Source organism: Lacerta agilis, chromosome 4, assembly GCF_009819535.1.
Source record: "Lacerta agilis isolate rLacAgi1 chromosome 4, rLacAgi1.pri, whole genome shotgun sequence".
NCBI classification, from domain to species: Eukaryota; Metazoa; Chordata; class Lepidosauria; order Squamata; family Lacertidae; genus Lacerta; species Lacerta agilis.
Genome location: NC_046315.1, coordinates 18,415,284 through 18,433,771, shown reverse-complemented (window position 1 = coordinate 18,433,771; position 18,488 = coordinate 18,415,284). Strand labels below are relative to the sequence as shown.

General features: G+C 44.9%; 1 protein-coding gene across 2 annotated transcripts in view; it reads left to right on the top strand.

The window, feature by feature from the left end:
• LOC117045279 (matrix metalloproteinase-27-like) overlaps positions 1-7,801 on the top strand; it is a 12,665-nt gene extending 4,864 nt beyond the window's left edge. The window contains exons 4-10 of one of the 2 annotated variants that reach the window (XM_033146188.1): positions 50-178; positions 644-805; positions 2,461-2,581; positions 3,833-3,963; positions 6,122-6,281; positions 6,608-6,711; positions 7,347-7,801. In XM_033146188.1, coding sequence (XP_033002079.1) covers positions 50-178; positions 644-805; positions 2,461-2,581; positions 3,833-3,963; positions 6,122-6,281; positions 6,608-6,711; positions 7,347-7,447 — 908 coding nt within the window. In that variant the 3' untranslated portion in view covers positions 7,448-7,801. Of the gene's footprint in view, positions 1-49; positions 179-643; positions 806-2,460; positions 2,582-3,832; positions 3,964-6,121; positions 6,282-6,607; positions 6,712-7,346 lie in introns of those variants that run through there. The other variant, XM_033146189.1, reaches the window with a different exon arrangement.
• Positions 7,802-18,488: the final 10,687 nt, after the last annotated feature.

The following is an 18,488-nucleotide window of genomic DNA, read 5'->3' as shown; positions in this document are numbered from 1 at the left end:
TTGCTGTAGCAGTACATGAATAATGACTCCTCCCTATGCTTTCGATTAGCACATGGCAACTGTCCTCGGCGTTTTGACGGTCCTCTGGGAGTCCTCGGTCACGCGTTCCCCCCCAGCCACCCCTTCCGTGGAAATGTCCACTTGGATGACGACGAAAATTGGACTGCCAGCTTAGTCCGTAAGTTGGACAAGTGTCCCTTGCAGAAATGATGGCTCCACGTAAGGTTGATGGGGGGTGGGGTGGGGAACTCCAGTGTAGCCTTCCATGCCTCTCTGTCTATACCACAGAGCTCTTTCTTCAATCCTTGAGAGAAAACATAAAGTGAAATTTGAATGAGAAAAATCCTGCTGTCCCATCGTAATGGAAATTTTGTTGGGCAGCCAAGCACACCCTTCAAATAGGAACCTTTATAATTTCCATTCCCTCCTTAGTTCAGGTTAAATGTTATGCTGCAATGCAAATCCAAAGCAAGTTATGGTATGCATTAAAAATAATTTTAAATATTTGCTATTTTCTCCATCTGCATACCAGCAATCATGGACACACTTACTTGAGAGTAAGACTCATGGAATTCAGTGGGAGGCAGAACACACGTCAGGCTGCACATGTAACTTATCTTTGCACTCTTGTTTTGTCATTTAGAATTCAACCTGATGCTTGTTGCCACTCATGAGATTGGCCATGCCCTCGGCCTTGCACATTCTGGCGACCCAAGAGCACTGATGTTCCCCAATTACAAACTCATGGAGCCCATCGATTTCCCACTCACCCAAGATGATATTGATGGCATTCAGGCCATCTATGGTAAGACAAGAGACGATGTCCAAAACACATGGTAATAACCAAGAGCAAGAAATCAACATCTCTCAAGTTATAATGTATGCTTAGAATCCTAAGTTGTGTGTACAAATGTGTTTTCTCCAGTGAGTTGAAAAGGACAGTCGTTTGTGTGTGTGTGTGTGTGTGTGTGTGTGTGCGCGTGTGCGCGTGTGCGTGTGCGTGTGTGCGCGTGCTTGTGTGTTGGTGTACACACACACACATACACACACACTTCCACTCAGGCCCATGCAGAGGGGAGGGCATATGGGCACACTTGCCCAGGTCTTGGAGGGCTAAACCCTCTGGGGCACCCTCCCAGGGGCCTGCCGGATTTACGCTGCCATGTCAGGAACAAGATTCCCACCCTGGGCCTCATATAAGCTCTGCACAGCCTGCTTCCACTATTGGAAGAAAACTTGTGGGTTAAGGTGGATGGCTTCTGCAGTCGCTGTAGTAGCAAGTAGCCTGTTTGAGCCAAATGGTCAGGGGCAGACTCCGATCTTTCAAATTTTAGCGACATCCTGTGCAAGGCCGGAATTCAGTGCCCCCGCCTCCCATTCTTCTCAATTCACTTTGCCATGGTTGTGGTGTCCTATGGCACTCCCTAGGCTCAGAGCCCAGTGTGGCAGAACTGGCCGCAATACCCTAAATCTGCCTCTGCAAATGGTGAAATGTTAACTTGCAATGTGAGGCTGAGTCACATGACCACATGCACACTGTAACTTTAAAGCACAGTTTGAACGGTCTCCGTTGGGAGGTTGTGGACTCTCATTTCATGGAGGAGGGAGAAAGGTTGTTTTCTGCTGCTCCAGAGAAGCGGACACAGGGCAATGGATTCAAACTACAAGAAAGAAGATTCCACCTAAACATTAAGAAGAACTTCCTGACAGTAAGAGCTGTTCGACAGTGGAATTTGCTGCCAAGGAGTGTGGTGGAGTCTCCTTCTTTGGAGGTCTTTAAGCGGAGGCTTGACCGCCATCTGTCAGGAATGCTTTGATGGTGTTTCCTGCTTGGCAGGGGGTTGGACTGGATGGCCCTTGTGGTCTCTTCCAACTCTATGATTCTATGGATGGTCATCTGTCATTGATGTTTTAGCTGAGATTCCTGCATCGCAGGGGGTTAGACTAGAGGACCCTTGGTGTCCCTTCCATCTCTATGGTTCTACGAAGCACATTCTTTCCCTCAGAGAATTCCGCGTGCAGCAGTTTGTCAAGGGTTACTGGGAATCACAACTCTCTAAGGTATAAACTACAATGCCCAGAATTCTTTGAGCTAGAAAATGTGCTTTAACATATGTGCATAGCCACAATCTATCTGAGAGGAGGAGCTGCTGCTGGTCCAGCACGTGAGCTAGAAACACCTTATGCAAAACCTCATATTCTGTTGGTCACAATGCTGCAACTATCCAGCCCCCTGAACCTATTTGCCTGCTTAAGAGGTGACAGGATAAGGCCAAGTTCAAATCCCCACAAGGATGCTCCCTGGAGAGCCTCAGGCCAGGTACAATCTCTCAGTATAGCCTACTTCGCAGGATTGTTGTGCAGATAAAATGAAGGAGGACCACATCTATCACCATGGACTTTTGAGAGGGGAGGTAGGTATTGTTGGTAAGAGGTTGAAATGCTCCTCCTTATTTTTAGGACCATTGCGAAATCCACCCAAAAAGCCAGTGAAGCCATCAATCCCTAAGGCCTGTGATCCGAAAATGACATTTGATGCCGTCACTACGATGCGAAGAGAAATGATTTTCCTACGGGGCAGGTAAGTACAAGCACCCTTAGCATCTGTTTAAAAACTGAAGTTTGCATTTGCCCTGCTGCCTGAATATGCAGACAAGTGTATGGGTGGGGAGCTGTAGAGAATCTTCTAATTAATTAAAATCATTATAGAAATGCGTGTAATTACGTTGAGTAGAGTATGTGTGTATGAAGAAAAAGCACTTACAAATCACACACACACACACACACACACGGAACATGCAACACAGCTGGAACCTTGTCCGTGAGGGATGAGCTGGTAGTCTCACTGCAACTATGTCCCCAAGTACTTTACTTTTCCTTTTAGGAGTAAATTGTATCCATTCATTCATAAGAGCTGAGTGGGGACTAGACCTCCTCCTTGCCCTTGATGAGCCCAATCCTGTCTTGGTCACACTAGAGCGTGGACTTGGGATAGGAAGTTGACAGCTAATCTTGACAGCTACTTAGCATTCACATAATGCATTTTTGGTGTCTCAGAGGCTTCATGTGGTAGCTGGACTTGCTGAAATAGTTGATAATTGCATGTCGTCGTCGTCCCCAGCCACAGAGGACAGGATTCCAAGCACTGGCACACATTCTAGAATGGACTGCAGGAAAAGGCGCAATGATGAGACACTCCGTTGCTAAGAGGGATCCTTAAAAAGCCAAAAAGCCAATCTAGGAGCCAGCCAGATGGGCTGCAGAAGCACCAAACATCTGTGTTGTCCTCATTAAGAAAATTATTATTATTATTATTATTATTATTATTATTATTATTTACAAGACAAACACGGACGCGGGTGGTGCTGTGGGTTAAACCACAGAGCCTAGGGCTTGCTGATCAGAAGGTCAGCGGTTTGAATCCCTGCGATGGGGTGAGCTCCCATTGCTTGGTCCCTGCTCCTGCCAACCTAGCAGTTCAAAAGCACGTCAAAGTGCAAGTAGATAAATAGGTACCGGTCTGGCGGGAAGGTAAACAGTGTTTCCGTGCGCTGCTCTGGTTCACCAGAAGCAGCTTAGTCATGCTGGCCACATGACTCCCTCAGTCAATAAAGCGAGATGAGCGCTACAATCCCAGAGTTAAAACAAAATCGAAAATTCTTTCTAGTAGCACCTTAGAGACCAACTGAGTTTGTTCCTGGTATGAGCTTTCGTGTGCATGCACACTTCTTCAGAATTGTCCGCGACTGGACCTAATGGTCAGGGGTCCCTTTACCTTTACCTTTACCTTTACCTTTACAAGACAAACGCAAAATAATCCTATTCATTTCAGGCACCTCTGGAGAGTGTATCCCAGTCATTCAGAAGTTGATTTTGAATTGATTTCTACCTTTTGGCCTTCTCTACCATCTAACATCCAAGCTGCTTATGAAAATATGAAAGATCAGCTCCTCTTTTTTAAAGGTAAGCCACCCTGAAATTCCCCTTCATGGATCACTGCCTTGTCGTGGCGAAGGGGCTTGAATTACTCAGGGAAGCTATGGACAGGTCAAGATGGACAGGTCATAGTAGAGAGTTTGGACCAAACGTGATCCACCTGGAGTAGGAACTGGCAAGCCACTCCAGTATCCCTGCCAAGAAAACTTAAAAGCATCTTAAAAAGCAAAGACATCACCTTGCCGACAAAGGTCCGTATAGTTAAAGCTATGGTCTTCCCAGTAGTAATGTACGGAAGTGAGAGCTGGACCATCAAGAAGGCTGATCGCCGAAGAATTGATGCTTTTGAATTATGGTGCTGGAGGAGACTCTTGAGAGTCCCATGGACTGCAAGAAGATCAAACCTATCCATTCTCAAAGAAATCAGTCCTGAATGCTCACTAGAAGGACAGATCCTGAAGTTGAGGCTCCAGTACTTTGGCCACCTCATGAGAAGAGAAGACTCCCTAGAAAAGACCCTGATGTTGGGAAAGATGGAGGGCACAAGGAGAAGGGAACGACAGAGGATGAGATGGTTGGACAGTGTTCTCGAAGCTACTAACATGAGTTTGGCCAAACTGCGAGAGGCAGTGAAGGATAGGCGTGCCTGGCGTGCTCTGGTCCATGGGGTCACGAAGAGTCGGACACGACTGAACGACTGAACAACAAACCCTGAAATTATCCTTATTTGTTATGTTGAAAGCGGTGTTGGCCACTGTTTCCCACAATGGACAATCAGGTGCCTATGGGAGATCTGTACCAACAGGGTGCAGGGCATGTGGGCAATAGCCCTTTCCTTACTTGTGCTGCCCATTTGGACACATGCTGCCCCTGAACTTGGGAGTGGTATACAGCCATTGATGGGGAGACCTATTCTACTCTGGAGCACTGGTAAGGACTGTAGCTAAGAAGCAAAGCATCTGTTTTGTGTGCAGAAGATTCCAGCTCCAATCTCCATCATCTCCAGGTTGAGATGGGAAAGGATTTTCTGCCTGAAACCTAGAGTTATGCCAGTCTCTCTTATTCTCACCATAGCAGGACCAGCTAACCAAGGAGGAAAGCGAGAGATGGAGGCTTTATTCTCCTATGCCCCCTCCATCCATCTTATTAACAATGTGATTGGCTCTGGGGGAGAGAGTTCTCCTGAGGTCTCCTGCTCTTTTTTGGAGGTGACAGGCAGGGACTTTGCTAGGTAGGTGAGAAAAGGACTGTGAGCATTGCATATGCTCATTTTAATGCATCATTGGCAAATTAAGATGGCAAGTGGTTGAGGTTTCCGTAGTGTGTGCCCAACACTCAATATATAAAGTCCCAGGCCGGGAACAAAACATCTGAGGTTGGGAGAGGAAGAACCCCAGCTGGTGAGTTGGAAAAGGGAAGCTGGGAATCTCTCTGCAGGCTGGATTTTGATCCTAGCTGGAGAAGAATTATGGGCCTTGTAAATCTCAATTTTCATTTTGAGATAGGCTTTCCCAGCTCCCATGTATGTTCTCCAGGACATGCTCAGAAGAACTTTGCTTTTTCCTCAGCAGACCAGCTGGTGTGGAGAACATCCCTGTTGGGATTTTGTGTAGCCTCTGCTGCTTCAGCTTGACTATTGTGATTAGTATAAATCATATGAGTGTCTGAGACAGAGTGTGGGAACGGAAGACTGTCTTATCTCTTCCGCCTAAGTGTGTTATTGTAAGTTGGTTTCACTTCTGCTGTGTCGCAGTTTGTTTCTTGTTCTGCCAGAGCTTGGAGAACACAGACGTGGAAATGGATTCTCTTTATATACAGGTAGACTGTAAATAAACGTAGTTTAGATCTATGGATGTTTCCTTCTTCTTGCTGCATGACGCTAGAAGATTTGTGTGCTTTTCTCATAAGAGAAGGGTCGCAGATATAGGCACTCTGGACTGAAGGGACATGCCAGCCAGAGAGGGCCTCCTGGGAGATGCTCAGGGGTCTTGGAGTTCGCCATCTCTGAGCGAGCATCATTCCCAACAATCCCCAGGAAAAAGATAGAATAAGCCTTGCTCTCTAGAAGATGTTAACCTTCTGAAACTGATTTACTGTTTTGCAATGAAGACATCTACATCTATGTGAGTTTTGTTAAATGAAACCAGAAACTCTTTCACACAACATTTTTCACCTGTTTGAACAGATAATCACTTCTGGGCCTTTAGCGGATTACAGATGCAGCCTGGTTACCCCCAAACCATTGACCATTTGGGCTTCCCACAACGCATTAAGAAAATTGATGCAGCTGCTTTAGATAAAAATACTGGGAAAACCTATTTCTTCGTTGGTAACAAGTACTGGAGGTAAGATCTCTGGGGAATGTATTTTGCAACAGTGCATGGACAGATGTTGCATTGGGCTATCACAGGGAATGTTCTCCAAAGTCCTAATAGAGGATAGTTCAGAATATATCAGTGATCTCACCATGTTTTCTGTGCTTGCACTAAGAAGGATTTTAAGTAAGGGGAGTGGGAGGAAATAGTGGCCAAAACAAAAATGATAAAAACGCTATATCTTTACATACTATATGCCTTTCGTTCAATTTTTTTAGGATGATGTGCTGAACTCACCTTAGTCAGGTTCCCTGCCTGATGTGAACGAACTCATTTTATCTAATTGTCCTCTTCAGATATGATGAAAAGAATCGATCCATGGACAAGGGCTACCCGAGAAAAATAAGAGAAGATTTTCCTGCAATTGGCCAGAAGGTTGATGGTGCCTTTCAGCACAATGGTAAGGGGGCTTTTCTGCATAACTTAACACAGGTTCGTGCATAGAATCATGGAGCTGGTTGATAATTTCATAGGGAGAGAGAGACCTCATAGGTGCCTGGCTGCTTCTCTGTAGTGACATTCACGTCATCAGTAAAAAGCTAATGACACCAGGTTTGCGGTTTCTGACAATTTGGTGGCATCAAAGCCCATCAACCTTGAACGCTTTCAGACACCTTCATGGGATAATTGCATCGCAAACACAGTGGAGAGGAAACCTGATTTGCTAAATCCATCAACCTTCTCCTGCACTGGGAAATTCTGAAGGCAAACAAAGGCTGGATCTAGACACATCAAGAAAGCGTTTCAGGAAAAGGCTTTGTAAATTTTATTATGGGAAATCACGTTGGTGAAAGCCGGGACTCCGCAGCGCCATCTGGTGTCACAGGGTTATAATGCATATAAAGCACTTTTTCTTTACTAATGTAGCTGAGTCCACAGTTACAGCTACAGGAGCAGTTTGCAAGGAGTTCAAAACTCTGTTTTCTTGCATGTCATGGTCCCCAAAGGTGCTTTGGAACATTGACTCTGCTGTCTTTGCACCAACCCTCCTTAATATAAATCTGCTATAATAATACAATCTCCTTTTGGTTCTAGGATCCTTCTATTTGTTCCGTGGGTCGAAGCAGTGGCAGTTCGATCTGAATGTGAAAAGAGTGATTTGTGTCATGAACAGCAACAGCTGGTTTAGCTGTTAGCATTTATAAAAATCCATTTCCTATAAGGGAAGAAAACATTAACATTTCTGCCAGGACATCAAGAGTTGAGTACATCCAGAACTATGCAATCTTGAATTCTGTCTTCAAAACAAAATGCCTTTTTTCAACAGTCTGTATTTAATCACTATACATATAAAACAGTGGCAAGACTTTAACTGCCGTTTTATAACTGCGCTAATGTATCTTCCTGAGATGTGCTGTGCAATCCTTTACATATCTGCACAAGAGTAAACCCCATTGATTTCAATCAGACTTCCTTTAAGATCAGTGTGTTTAGGCTTGCAATTTTAATGTGTTTACATTCTGAATGGGCTTGCAATAAAACCGGTTCACTGTTAGTCTACGTTTAATGTTTTTTGAATAAGAGGAAATCTAAAGTACTAAATGTTATGTATTGAAGTTCTCACCCTAGGCCAGTTGTGTATATAGTTTCACTCTGCCTACCATGGCTGCAGTTCTCACTCAGGTCCGCACATGCAAATGAAGGATTGAGATTGCTGCTCACGGATTGGGTAGCTAGAGAGTCATTACTGTTGCATGTTACTGAATGCTATATACCAGGTAAGCAGGCTGGCTCAGCCCTTCAGTTCAGGTCTGTTCCAGCCTGAGAATAAAGAGAGCTGCTTGAAAATCACTGTGTCGTCTTCTATGTCCACCCACTATTTTATACTAAATTATGAGGGTGTGTGTATATATATATATATATATATATATATATATATATATATATGAGAAAAACAATTTACGAAACTGCTCTGACATATTACACAAATTTTCAGATAAAGCACAGAATCCTTGCATTGCATAATGAGAAATTCAACAGTTCAAAGGGAAGAAAGGAAAGGTTATAGGAAATTAGAGCTTCGGGCAGCTTTCAGTCATAAGTGATTCAGTTTGTAGGGGGAAAGTTTAGTAGAGAAGACACACAAGGGAAAGATGAAAAGACAGTTCAGAACAAACACTGCATATGTATCCGAAATGTGCCTGGTGTAGAACGATCTCTAATTGCTTTCATATGCTTCAAGGAACAATTTTCACAGGTTTATGGCTGGATTAGATGAACAAGGGTGCCTTTATCACCAAGTTTCACTAAGGCAAGTGCACCCATTCACACTTATTGACTGTGGATCAGTGGCTTCCACAAGTGGAAGCCATTCTAAGTGGCAGAGATTGCAAAGCAGGTGTTTACGTACATTCAGAAACTTCCAACACCTGAAAAAGGGTTGCTACAGTGAAAATTACCTAATCCCCATGGTAAACCAAACATCGTGTGGTTGACTGCTGTGCATTGTGCAACAGTTTGGAACAAGGTCCCAATCCAGCTAAACTTGCAGCAGCTCATGGAAACATAGGGATGCTGCCTTATCCCTAGTTAGACCATTGGTCCCTCTATCTCTATCTACTTGGAGATGCCTGGGATTGAACCTGGGACCTTGTGCATCCAAAGCAGGGACTCTGCCACTGAGCTAGCTATGGCCCTTCCCTTCCTCAGTCCTGCCCACGTCTACCAAGAACGAATCCCCATTGTGTTCAATGGGGTATGGGATTAAAGCCTTATTCCCCCTGGAACCAATGGAACAAAACTTAGCTTTCCTGAATTATTCCTATGTTAGAATGGCCCCGAGAGGTTCTCAAAGCAGCTTACAAAAGACTCCCAGACTAAAACTGCACTCAAATCTGGCACAGGAGCAGAAACTGCATGGTGTCCATATGGTACTGGGATTCTTCAGGCGCCTACCAAAGTCTTTTGAGTCAGCTGGATCTCGCTCAGCCTTGCTGGCAATTGATGGTTGCCAATCAACACATGCCTCTGGGGTCCTCTGAGGCAAGGGAATAAGGCTAAGCAGCTGGATCCTGCTCAGCCCATGATGGAAGCAGCTTCTGTTGCTGACAGCTGGCAGGTAATAATTCATCTGGGGTAAGGGAATGTGGCTGAGCAACTGGATCAAACCCGCCCTCCTCCCTCTTTATCCCTCCATCTATTGTTTTCTTCATTGTCCGTTTGAGTCTGTAAGCTCCTCAAGGGAAGGACCACTGCCCTTTTGCCTGTGTATTTCTGAAAATGTGCTGGGTAATAATAAATCATGAAATAAGTTTCAAAGGCACTTTGTCGTAACCAATTGTAGCTGGGTTGGGACAGGTTATAAGGAAGTTACAAGTGATGAGGAATGGTTGGAGGAGCTGGGTAGGGTTAGCCTGGAAAAGAGGAGGACTGGGAGGAGATACGATAGCCATCTTCAAATATCTCAATAGAAGATGGAGCAAGCTTGTGTTCTTCCACTTCAGAGAGGTTAGAGCTCAAACCAATGGCTTCAAGTTACAAGAGAGGTGATTCTGACTTAACTTCAGGAAGAACTTTCTGATGGTAAGAGCTGCTCCACAGTGGAATGGTCTCCCTCAGGAGGTTGTGGACTCCCCATCCTTCGAGGTTTTTAAGCAAAGGTTGGGTGGCTATTTGTCATGGATGCTTTAGCCGAGATTCCTGCATTGCAGGGGGTTGGACTAGAGAACCCCCAGGATCCCTTCCAAGTTTACAATTCTATGATAATAGGCAAGCCACCCACTTACCGGGTTTGAGATCACAGCTGTCAACCTTTCCCCGTTTTTGTGGGAAATTCCCTTATTATAGCATTGGGAAACAGCAAGGAGGGTTGACAGCTATGTTTGAGATACTGGAGGGTGCTGTGTTTCCTGTCACCTTCACTGAATTATCTTAACAGCATCTGCAGGGCAGAGCTTAGAGAGCTGGGCTAATCTTTAGCCCTCTTCAGTTGTTAGCCTCCTGCTAGCAACGCCCCAACATTGTAATCTTCCATAAAGTTAAGGTGTAATTCTACCCACTCCCAGATGAAACATTGTGTTTGATTAGCCAGATGAATCCTCTAAAAAAACAATTACCTATACAATTACAGCTCAGGCATGGCTTTTTATGAGTCACAGCTATTGCTATTTTCTAAAGGGGAAAAAATGTGTTTAGGAGCAACTTGGAATGGGATAGTAAATAGCATTGTAAGCAATTGCTATTTAAACAGCCCTCTCACTCTGCACATGGCTCACTCCTATTCGTGACCAAACATGTAAGTTGGTGTCAAAAGAGTGAAGCAAGCAGCAAGATGCAGGAGTCAGTCATCACTTTGACTGCTCCAGGCTAGGAAACATGTGCTTCATGTGCATGTTGAAGCAAACCTTGCGCTCAAGTGGATGAGGAACTTGCACGACAAACTCCAATCCATATGTTGGGGCCCAACGAAATTGCAAGTGCGTGTAGTTAAACTATGGAGCTGCCTTCCACAAGGAGGCAGTGATGGTCACCAGCCTTGTTGTTGTTGTTCAGTCGTTCAGTCGTGTCCGACTCTTCGTGACCCCATGGACCAAAGCACGCCAGGCACGCCTATCCTTCACTGCCTCTCGCAGTTTGGCCAAACTCATGTTAGTAGCTTCGAGAAGCTATGGACAGGTCAAGATGGTCACCAGCCTAGATGCCTTTAAAAGAGGAGTAGACCAATTCATGGAGGAGAGGACTATCAAAGGCCACTAGGCATGATGGCTTTGCTCTGCCTCTACTTCTGAATACCAGTTGCTGGAAACCTCAGGAATCTTAGAATCCTAAAATCATGGAGTTGGAAGGGACCCTGAGGATCACTTTGGTCCAACCCCCTGCAATGCGGGAAAATGCAGCTGTCCCATACAGGGATCAAACTTGCTACCTTGGCGTTTTCAGCACCACTCTGTAACCAACTGAGCTATCCAGGCTTGAGAGTGCTCTTGTGCTCAGGTCTTGCTTGAGGGTTCCCCACAGGTTGCCCCCTGTGAAAATAGGGTGCTGGACTAGATGGGCCATTGGCAGACTCTTATTACGTTCTTATGCACTGATTAGCTGTCTGGGAGAGGGAACAGGGAGCTGGATGCAGTCCCATCACATTCGGCTGCCCACCAAGCCCCAAACTGGTAGTGCTGCAGCTGCTTCTACAGAGCTAAGCATGTGTGGCCTGGTCTGCTATGTAAGTTAGAGATGGGCCAAGGAAATAAAGTATTTCAAACCCAAACAGTGCACTTCACAGCCACCTGAAGCCACTGTAATACGAGCCACCAAACCTTGAAAAAATTTAAGGGCCCTGCTGGATCAGGCCCAGGGATGGGGAACCTTTAGCCCTGTATATGTTGGGGGAAGGTGTTTGTTTTGTTTGCAGAAACAGAGGCAACCCAGCTACTTTGAAGGTTGGGGGTTCCATGATCCACCTGATTCACAACACTGTTCAAGATGGAATGTCGAGCCGATGCATAACCTCCAACATTTCTCCGATGAAAATATGGACATCCCATTCCATAATGATAATTTTACTATTTATACCCACACATCTTATTGGGTTCCTACAGCCACTCTGAGCAGCTTCCAACATATATTAAAACATAATAAAACATTAAACATTAAAAAAAACTTCACTATACAGGATTACCTTCAGGTGGCTCAAGGGTTGGGTAATTCCATACCCTCCAACATTTATCCAATGAAAATAGGGACATCCTAAGGAAAAGTGGGACATTCTGGGATCAAATAAGAAACCAGGATGGCGTCTCCAAATCAGGGACAATTGGGGCACTTGGAGGGTCTGCTGATGCATACTCCAAATTCTCACTGAATAGCCCTGTCCAATAAACTTCATAACTAAGAGAGAAAATGTGTTTCCATAACAGTGAAGGGGTGCACCAGGTGGAATTTTAGAAGGTGCAAATGGCCATATCACAACACTGGGGGTGGGGGCAGTCAGTGCCCATGCTTTTCATAACTGCCAGTGTCATAAATTTGGGCTCTTTGGGGGGGAAAGGATGCAATATCAACAACAACAACATAAAGATTTTTAATGGAGAGTACAGTTGTTCTGCCTCCCTTTACATTTAGCCTTCCTAGCTGAATGGATGACAAAACTGAAGAAAGTTGCAAAAAAGGTTATATAAGCTATACCAGCGATGAAGTCTTCCAGACATTGTTCGACTCCAATTGTCATCAGCCCTAGCTAGCATTCCCAGTAGCCAGGAATTGCACATGACTAGGGAAAATATTTAACTACTGCTGCATCCGTTATATGTGGTGTGTTGTTTTCAGTGATGATGATCACTAGATGAATGTTTTTGGGTTTTTTAATGAGTAAATGAAATAAAATAAACTGTTAAAAGTACTTTACTATTGTACTTTACTTTCTTTTCTGGCTCGAGAGATGCCGGACACGCTAATGCACAGCTCTGACTTAATGAGCTGGCAAGCAGAGACATACTCTGCATCTTATCTGCAATAAAGTAGTTTTAGCCTTAATGGCTTGTGTGTGTTGTTCTTCACGCTGGGGAACAATCGCATATGAATGTGCCCCTGGACTCGAGTAGCCAGGGGTGCACGCAGGCTTCGTCCCTACCTGGGGGTCAGTCTCACAACTTGCCCCCATGGGACATTTGCTAACAACCTGTGCAAAAAAATGCCTTTCTTGGTCTTGATGGAAAGCCATGTTCATTTTTTTGGACATAAATGACTGACTCGACAATCCCTGCAAAAATATAGCATGCAAAAAATATTAGAAGGGGATGGTGTCATCACTGAGCATTTTAGCATGCAAAAGAATAAACAGGTTGATTTTCAGAAAGCACCGTGGACGTCAGTGCCAAAAAGAATTCCCTCCGGCTCTGTGTGTTATGTGAAGATCTTCCTCTGCCACCTAGTGGGCTTGTTTGTTCCAAAATTCTTTAATCATTTGGCCAGTCTAAGCCACTGAAATGTGTTCCCTGCCGAGGCAGGAAGTTGGTACTTCTGAATCTCCCCTTTCTCGACCTTTGATTCTTAAAGCCTGCACTCTGTGATCAGAAAAAAAGAATGCAGTCCGGGTGTATTTGCAAATATATAATTTTGCTAATGCATTCTGATTGCAAACATTGAAGTAGGGTTGATCGGACATGTTGTTGCATAGAAATAGAAACAAACAAACGAAAAATCAGAATTGTAGAACTGTCCAACCCCCTGCAATGAATAGGGGCATTGTATTATGACTTTGCCTTCTTCAGATTTCTTGCCAATAATAATAATAATAATAATAATAATAATAATAATAATAATAATAATTTATTTATACCCCGCCCATCTGGCACCATAAGTTCCCAGGGTGAATATCAAACATTTACTTTTATTTATTTGGTTTTAAAAAAAAAGACTTGCCCACTGCAATGTCATTTAAAAAGGATCAAATCAGTTTACAACTGTTACATCTGTAGAATAAAAACCACACAACAATTTAAAATCACATGTTATCAAACAACTATTACAGATTTTTTCTTATGTTGAAAAAGTCCGTGTCAAGGGAAATGAAGGTACGGGGATCAGCATTCTTTCTAAGTAAACATGCCAACAAAGGGGGGGGGGGAAGAGAGAGAGAGAGAGAGAGAGAAGAGATAGCAAAAATCCAACACTGTAATTAAGTTATGGGAATAAGGTTCTCTGCTGTGAATGTTTTCATGTCAAGTGCTTTTAAGGGAACATAGGCAAGCTTTTTCTTTATTTTGAAAAATAAAGAACTTTTGCACATTCAAGAGCAAGTGGCTGGACAGATGGCATATTGTTTTTTCCCCCCGTCTTTGCCCCTCTATGCTGAGAATGGGCATCATTTAAATCTTTTGTCCCTGCTCTGCATATAGTTTCATGTAACCCTTGGGTCAGCCCCCAGGTCTGGGGTCAGTGTCTAGAACAGCCTTTCTCAGCCTTGGGTCCCCAGGTGTTGTTGGACTACAACTCCCATCATCCCTAGCTAGTAGGACCATCGGTCAGGGATGATGGGAGTTGTTGTCCAACATCTGGAAACCCAAGGCTGAGAAAGGTTGGTCTAGAGGGTATTCTTCTTATATTAATTTCTGGCTCAAGCCCCACCCAGGAAAATTCAGACTCCAATATGGATGTCAGAGGAGCAGCCTTCCCTCAGAGCACACACATTCCTTAAGCTATGTTTTTATTCAGCTAACAAGCAACAGGGGATCAACAGGAGATAGGGAACAGTACAAAAACATATTTGAGTCTCCCAAGGCCCAGCTGTGCCAAAGGAAATCTGTTCTTAGGGGGCACAGTCAGTTTGGTGATGCAACCTAGGAGTGGATGCAAAATTCGAGAGCATTGCAATTTGAGAGGCTGCCGCAGCCACCAAGGTGCATTGCAATAAGGAACTCCAGGCAGCAGGTGGCAGCAGTGGAGTTTCTGCAGCTCCAAGCCGGGTCCAAGGTACTAGCAAGGCCTGGCAAAGGGCCACAGCAGCTGCAGCAAGGCTTGGTGAGGCCAGTCCCCTCAAGGTTGGGGGGGGGCTCAGTCCTGTCCCATTTGGGGGGGGTGAGGGTTGGTGCCTATGATGGCTGTGCATCGGATTTCATTTTATGCTGCTCTGCAGTTTCACTATGTTGTTTTTCTTGTGTGTTTTTTTCGTTTCTCCATTTTATGTGAGCGCCTCTGAAAGTCCATGGGATGAAGACTAGGATCCAAGCCTTCGAAGTAACTAAATAAATAATAGCCTTGTGACCTGTGTCGTTTATTTTCTCTCATATAAAGGTCTCTGATCTAATGAAAAGTGTGTAGCATAAAGGGGGGGGAAGCACACCACCGAATCTTTTTTGATCTATGCCTGCGTTTCTGGAAGGGCACATGGCCGTGACTAAACCTGTGGTTCAGAAACGCAAACACGCCCCAAGGTATAATTTACAAGGCCTAAAATGGACCGCTGCAAAGGACAGCCTGTCAATTTGCTTTTTTAGATGCACCACCGGAAAACAGTTGAGATGGTACATTAAGTGCTAGGATGTGGATGAAAGAATGACACCCACATCTGGAACGTCAAAATATGCCCTTGGGTGTCATTAAGAGAGTTTCAGGCCATAAGCAACAAATGCATCTTGATGCTGCGGATTCTTCTCTCATAGATCCTAGACCAGTTGGAATATTCCCAACAGAGGTGTGTGTGTGTGTGTGTGTGTGTATTGGGGGGGGAGCTGCAGTCTCTGACCTGGATCCAAATAATCCGAGGAGAAAATGCATGCTCCACCTATTGCTGCACAGCTGATGAAAGAAGGGAAATTGCTGTCATTCTGGAGTAACATTTGCCTCTGGAGTCTGTCACAGGAGCAGGGTACCGATGGGGTGAGAGAGGCCTGTATGACTGACCTCTCTTTGGCCTATTTAGTTCAGTATAGCGTAAACTAGCTGACAGTGATTCTCCAGGGTTTGGGGCAGAAACATTCCCAGCCATACCTAGGTATTGAACCTGAAACCTCCTGCATGCAGACCAAATGCTCTATCACTCAGCTACAAGCCCATGGCAGGTGGAATTGTGGTTGGAAGAATATTTCAGATTCCTTCCCCAGTGGCGATATCATCATTATACAAGCAGGGCCGGTGCTAGGGTTTTTTGTACCCTAGGCAAGACCACCTTCTGGCGCCCCTCCCCCCCCTGCCAAAGCCTGCTTTAGCGGGAGGTGAGGGTGGAGAGGCAAGCAGCACCTTCTCTGCTACAGCGGAGAAGCTGCTGCTAGACCGTCCCGCCCCCCCCAAAGCCTGGCTAGCGCCCCCTCCATTTTAGCGCCCTAGGCAACTGCCTAGTTCGCCTTAATGGACGCGCCGGCCCTGTATACAAGTCTGCCCGAACCATCATGATACTTTTAGGATACAATTCAGGCTATCCCTTTTCTACAGTTCTTCCATTTGTGTATCTCTCTTCGTGTGAGGAGCCAACAGGAGAAAGGAGAACCCCAACAGGACAGAAGTGGAAGACCAGAGAGTAACTGGAGAGGGAAGAAATCAGCTAGGCACTGAATTGTGTCCTAAATGCTCACAACATGCTTGACAAACATTACCTCAGTAATTCTTAAAACAACCCCCTACGGCAGAGGTGTAGGAAGCTGCTCGGGAAACATGATGTGCACCCAGGGGCGGGGCATCACTACATAGCACACATGCACAGCGTCGCTATGTACAACGCTATGTAGCAGTTGCCGCCGCCACAAACGGAGGATCCTCTACATGCGGCTGCAGCCGCGAGCAGAGGATCCTGGCACTGTCCATGCGGCGCTGGAGCGCCAGCGCCGGCAAACCGCATGCCTTGTCACCCCCGGAGACATGGCACCGGGAGCGCACAATCCCCACTGAACCCCATTGCTACGCCCCTGCCCTACGGTGTCCTGGTGTTATTATATTCCTACAACAGGATTTCTTTGTTTCTGAGGTACTCAGAAGAAAAGTGCTTAAACAACAAACCCCAACCTTCCTCTCCACCCTGAGAGAGTGGGGATTGTAACGGCCTTCAAGACCCCACAAAGAGCTATTGCAAAAAAAAAAAAAAGTTTATTCCAACATGATGCTTGAACTCAACTGGAGAGATGTCAACTTCACTTAGAGAAAATGCTGATTTATATGCCGAGGCACCCTATAATTTAGGAGACCGGTACGGTGCAGTGAACTGACAGCTTGCCAATGCCTCCAGTATGTGATTTCTTTCATAGCACACCCAAACCCGGCTATAATTGTAATGGTTGTTCATGGGCATCTTTCGGAATATAACCCAGTAAACTTACATTTAGGATAATTAACAGTAATGGGAGTTTGACAGACTCCAGATTTCTTAAAGAGCAAACACCCTTTACCACCCTTCTCTGCAAAAGCAAGTGCTATTTGGAATATTGTTGAGTAACTGGCCGCTGAAATTCCAACACAGCAGACGTGTGTAGATGCAACGTCATGCAGTGAAGGCAACCTTTTTATTTCACCAATCTTGACTATGTGTTGTGATTGTGAAGGATCTTTCAGCCTTGTGTCATGTGCAGATCACTCTGCCCAACACCGATGGCTCCATTATGTGTGAAATGCTTACAGAATGCCACACACAAGGGTCATCTATTTACCCATTAGGGATGGGAGAGGGATTTGATTCAGTTCACATTGAAAAGCGGACCTACCTAATATGCACTTTCCAGAACAATATGCAAACCAAAACACAATCATCCTTCCAAATCTGAATCTTTGAAATACAGTTCTGCAGTCATGTAATAGCTACAAAAATGCATATATTGGGGCAAAGTGTTTGTTAAAGTGCATATATTAGCAAAAATATACAGTCGTACCTTTGAAGCTGAATGCCTTGGCACTCATCCGCTTTGGCTCCTGAATGTTGCAAATCTGGAAGTGAGTGTTTTGATTTGCGAACATTCTTTGGAAGCCAAACGTCTGGCACGGCTTCCGATTGTGTGCAGGAAGCTCCTGCAGCCAATCAGAAGCCGCACCTTGGTTGCTGAACGTTTTGGAAGTCCAACAGACTTCTGGAACGGATTCCGTTCGGCTTCCAAGGTATGACTGTACAGAATCTACTTGGGAAAATTGCTTTGCAGAATGGTGTATTTTAGGCAAGACACCTATAACAACAGATAATAATAATAATAATAATAATACCTTTATTGTCATTGTACAATGAAATTAAACGAGCCTCCCTCCCCCAACACTCAATCTCTTATCAAACAACACACCACCTTGCAAGTCAATTTTACTATGCTATTTTCTGTTCAACAGCCTAACAGCCCGTGGATAGAAGCTATTTTTTAGCCTATTGGTACGGCTGATTATACTTCTATATCTCCTGCCCAAGGGTAGAAGATTAAAGAGGTGCTGGCCGGGGTGTGAATCGTCCCTGAGAATTTTTCTCACTCTCCTAAGGCAACGATCCCTTGCGATGTCATCCAGCGGACTCAAGGCACAGCCCATGATATCATGTGCTGTATTCACCACCCTCTGTAGAGACTTTCTGTCCGTGGCTGTCAGGCCAGCATACCACACTGTGATACAATATGAAAGGACACTTTCTATTGTGGACCATTAAAAGGAGTTAATCGGTTGTTTAACATTCTTTCGCAAGACCCTGAGGAAATGGAGTCTCTGTTGGGCCTTTCTGATCACCTGAGTTATGTTGATTTTCCAAGTGAGGTCCTTGCTAAGGTAAACTCACAGGAATTTAAGATA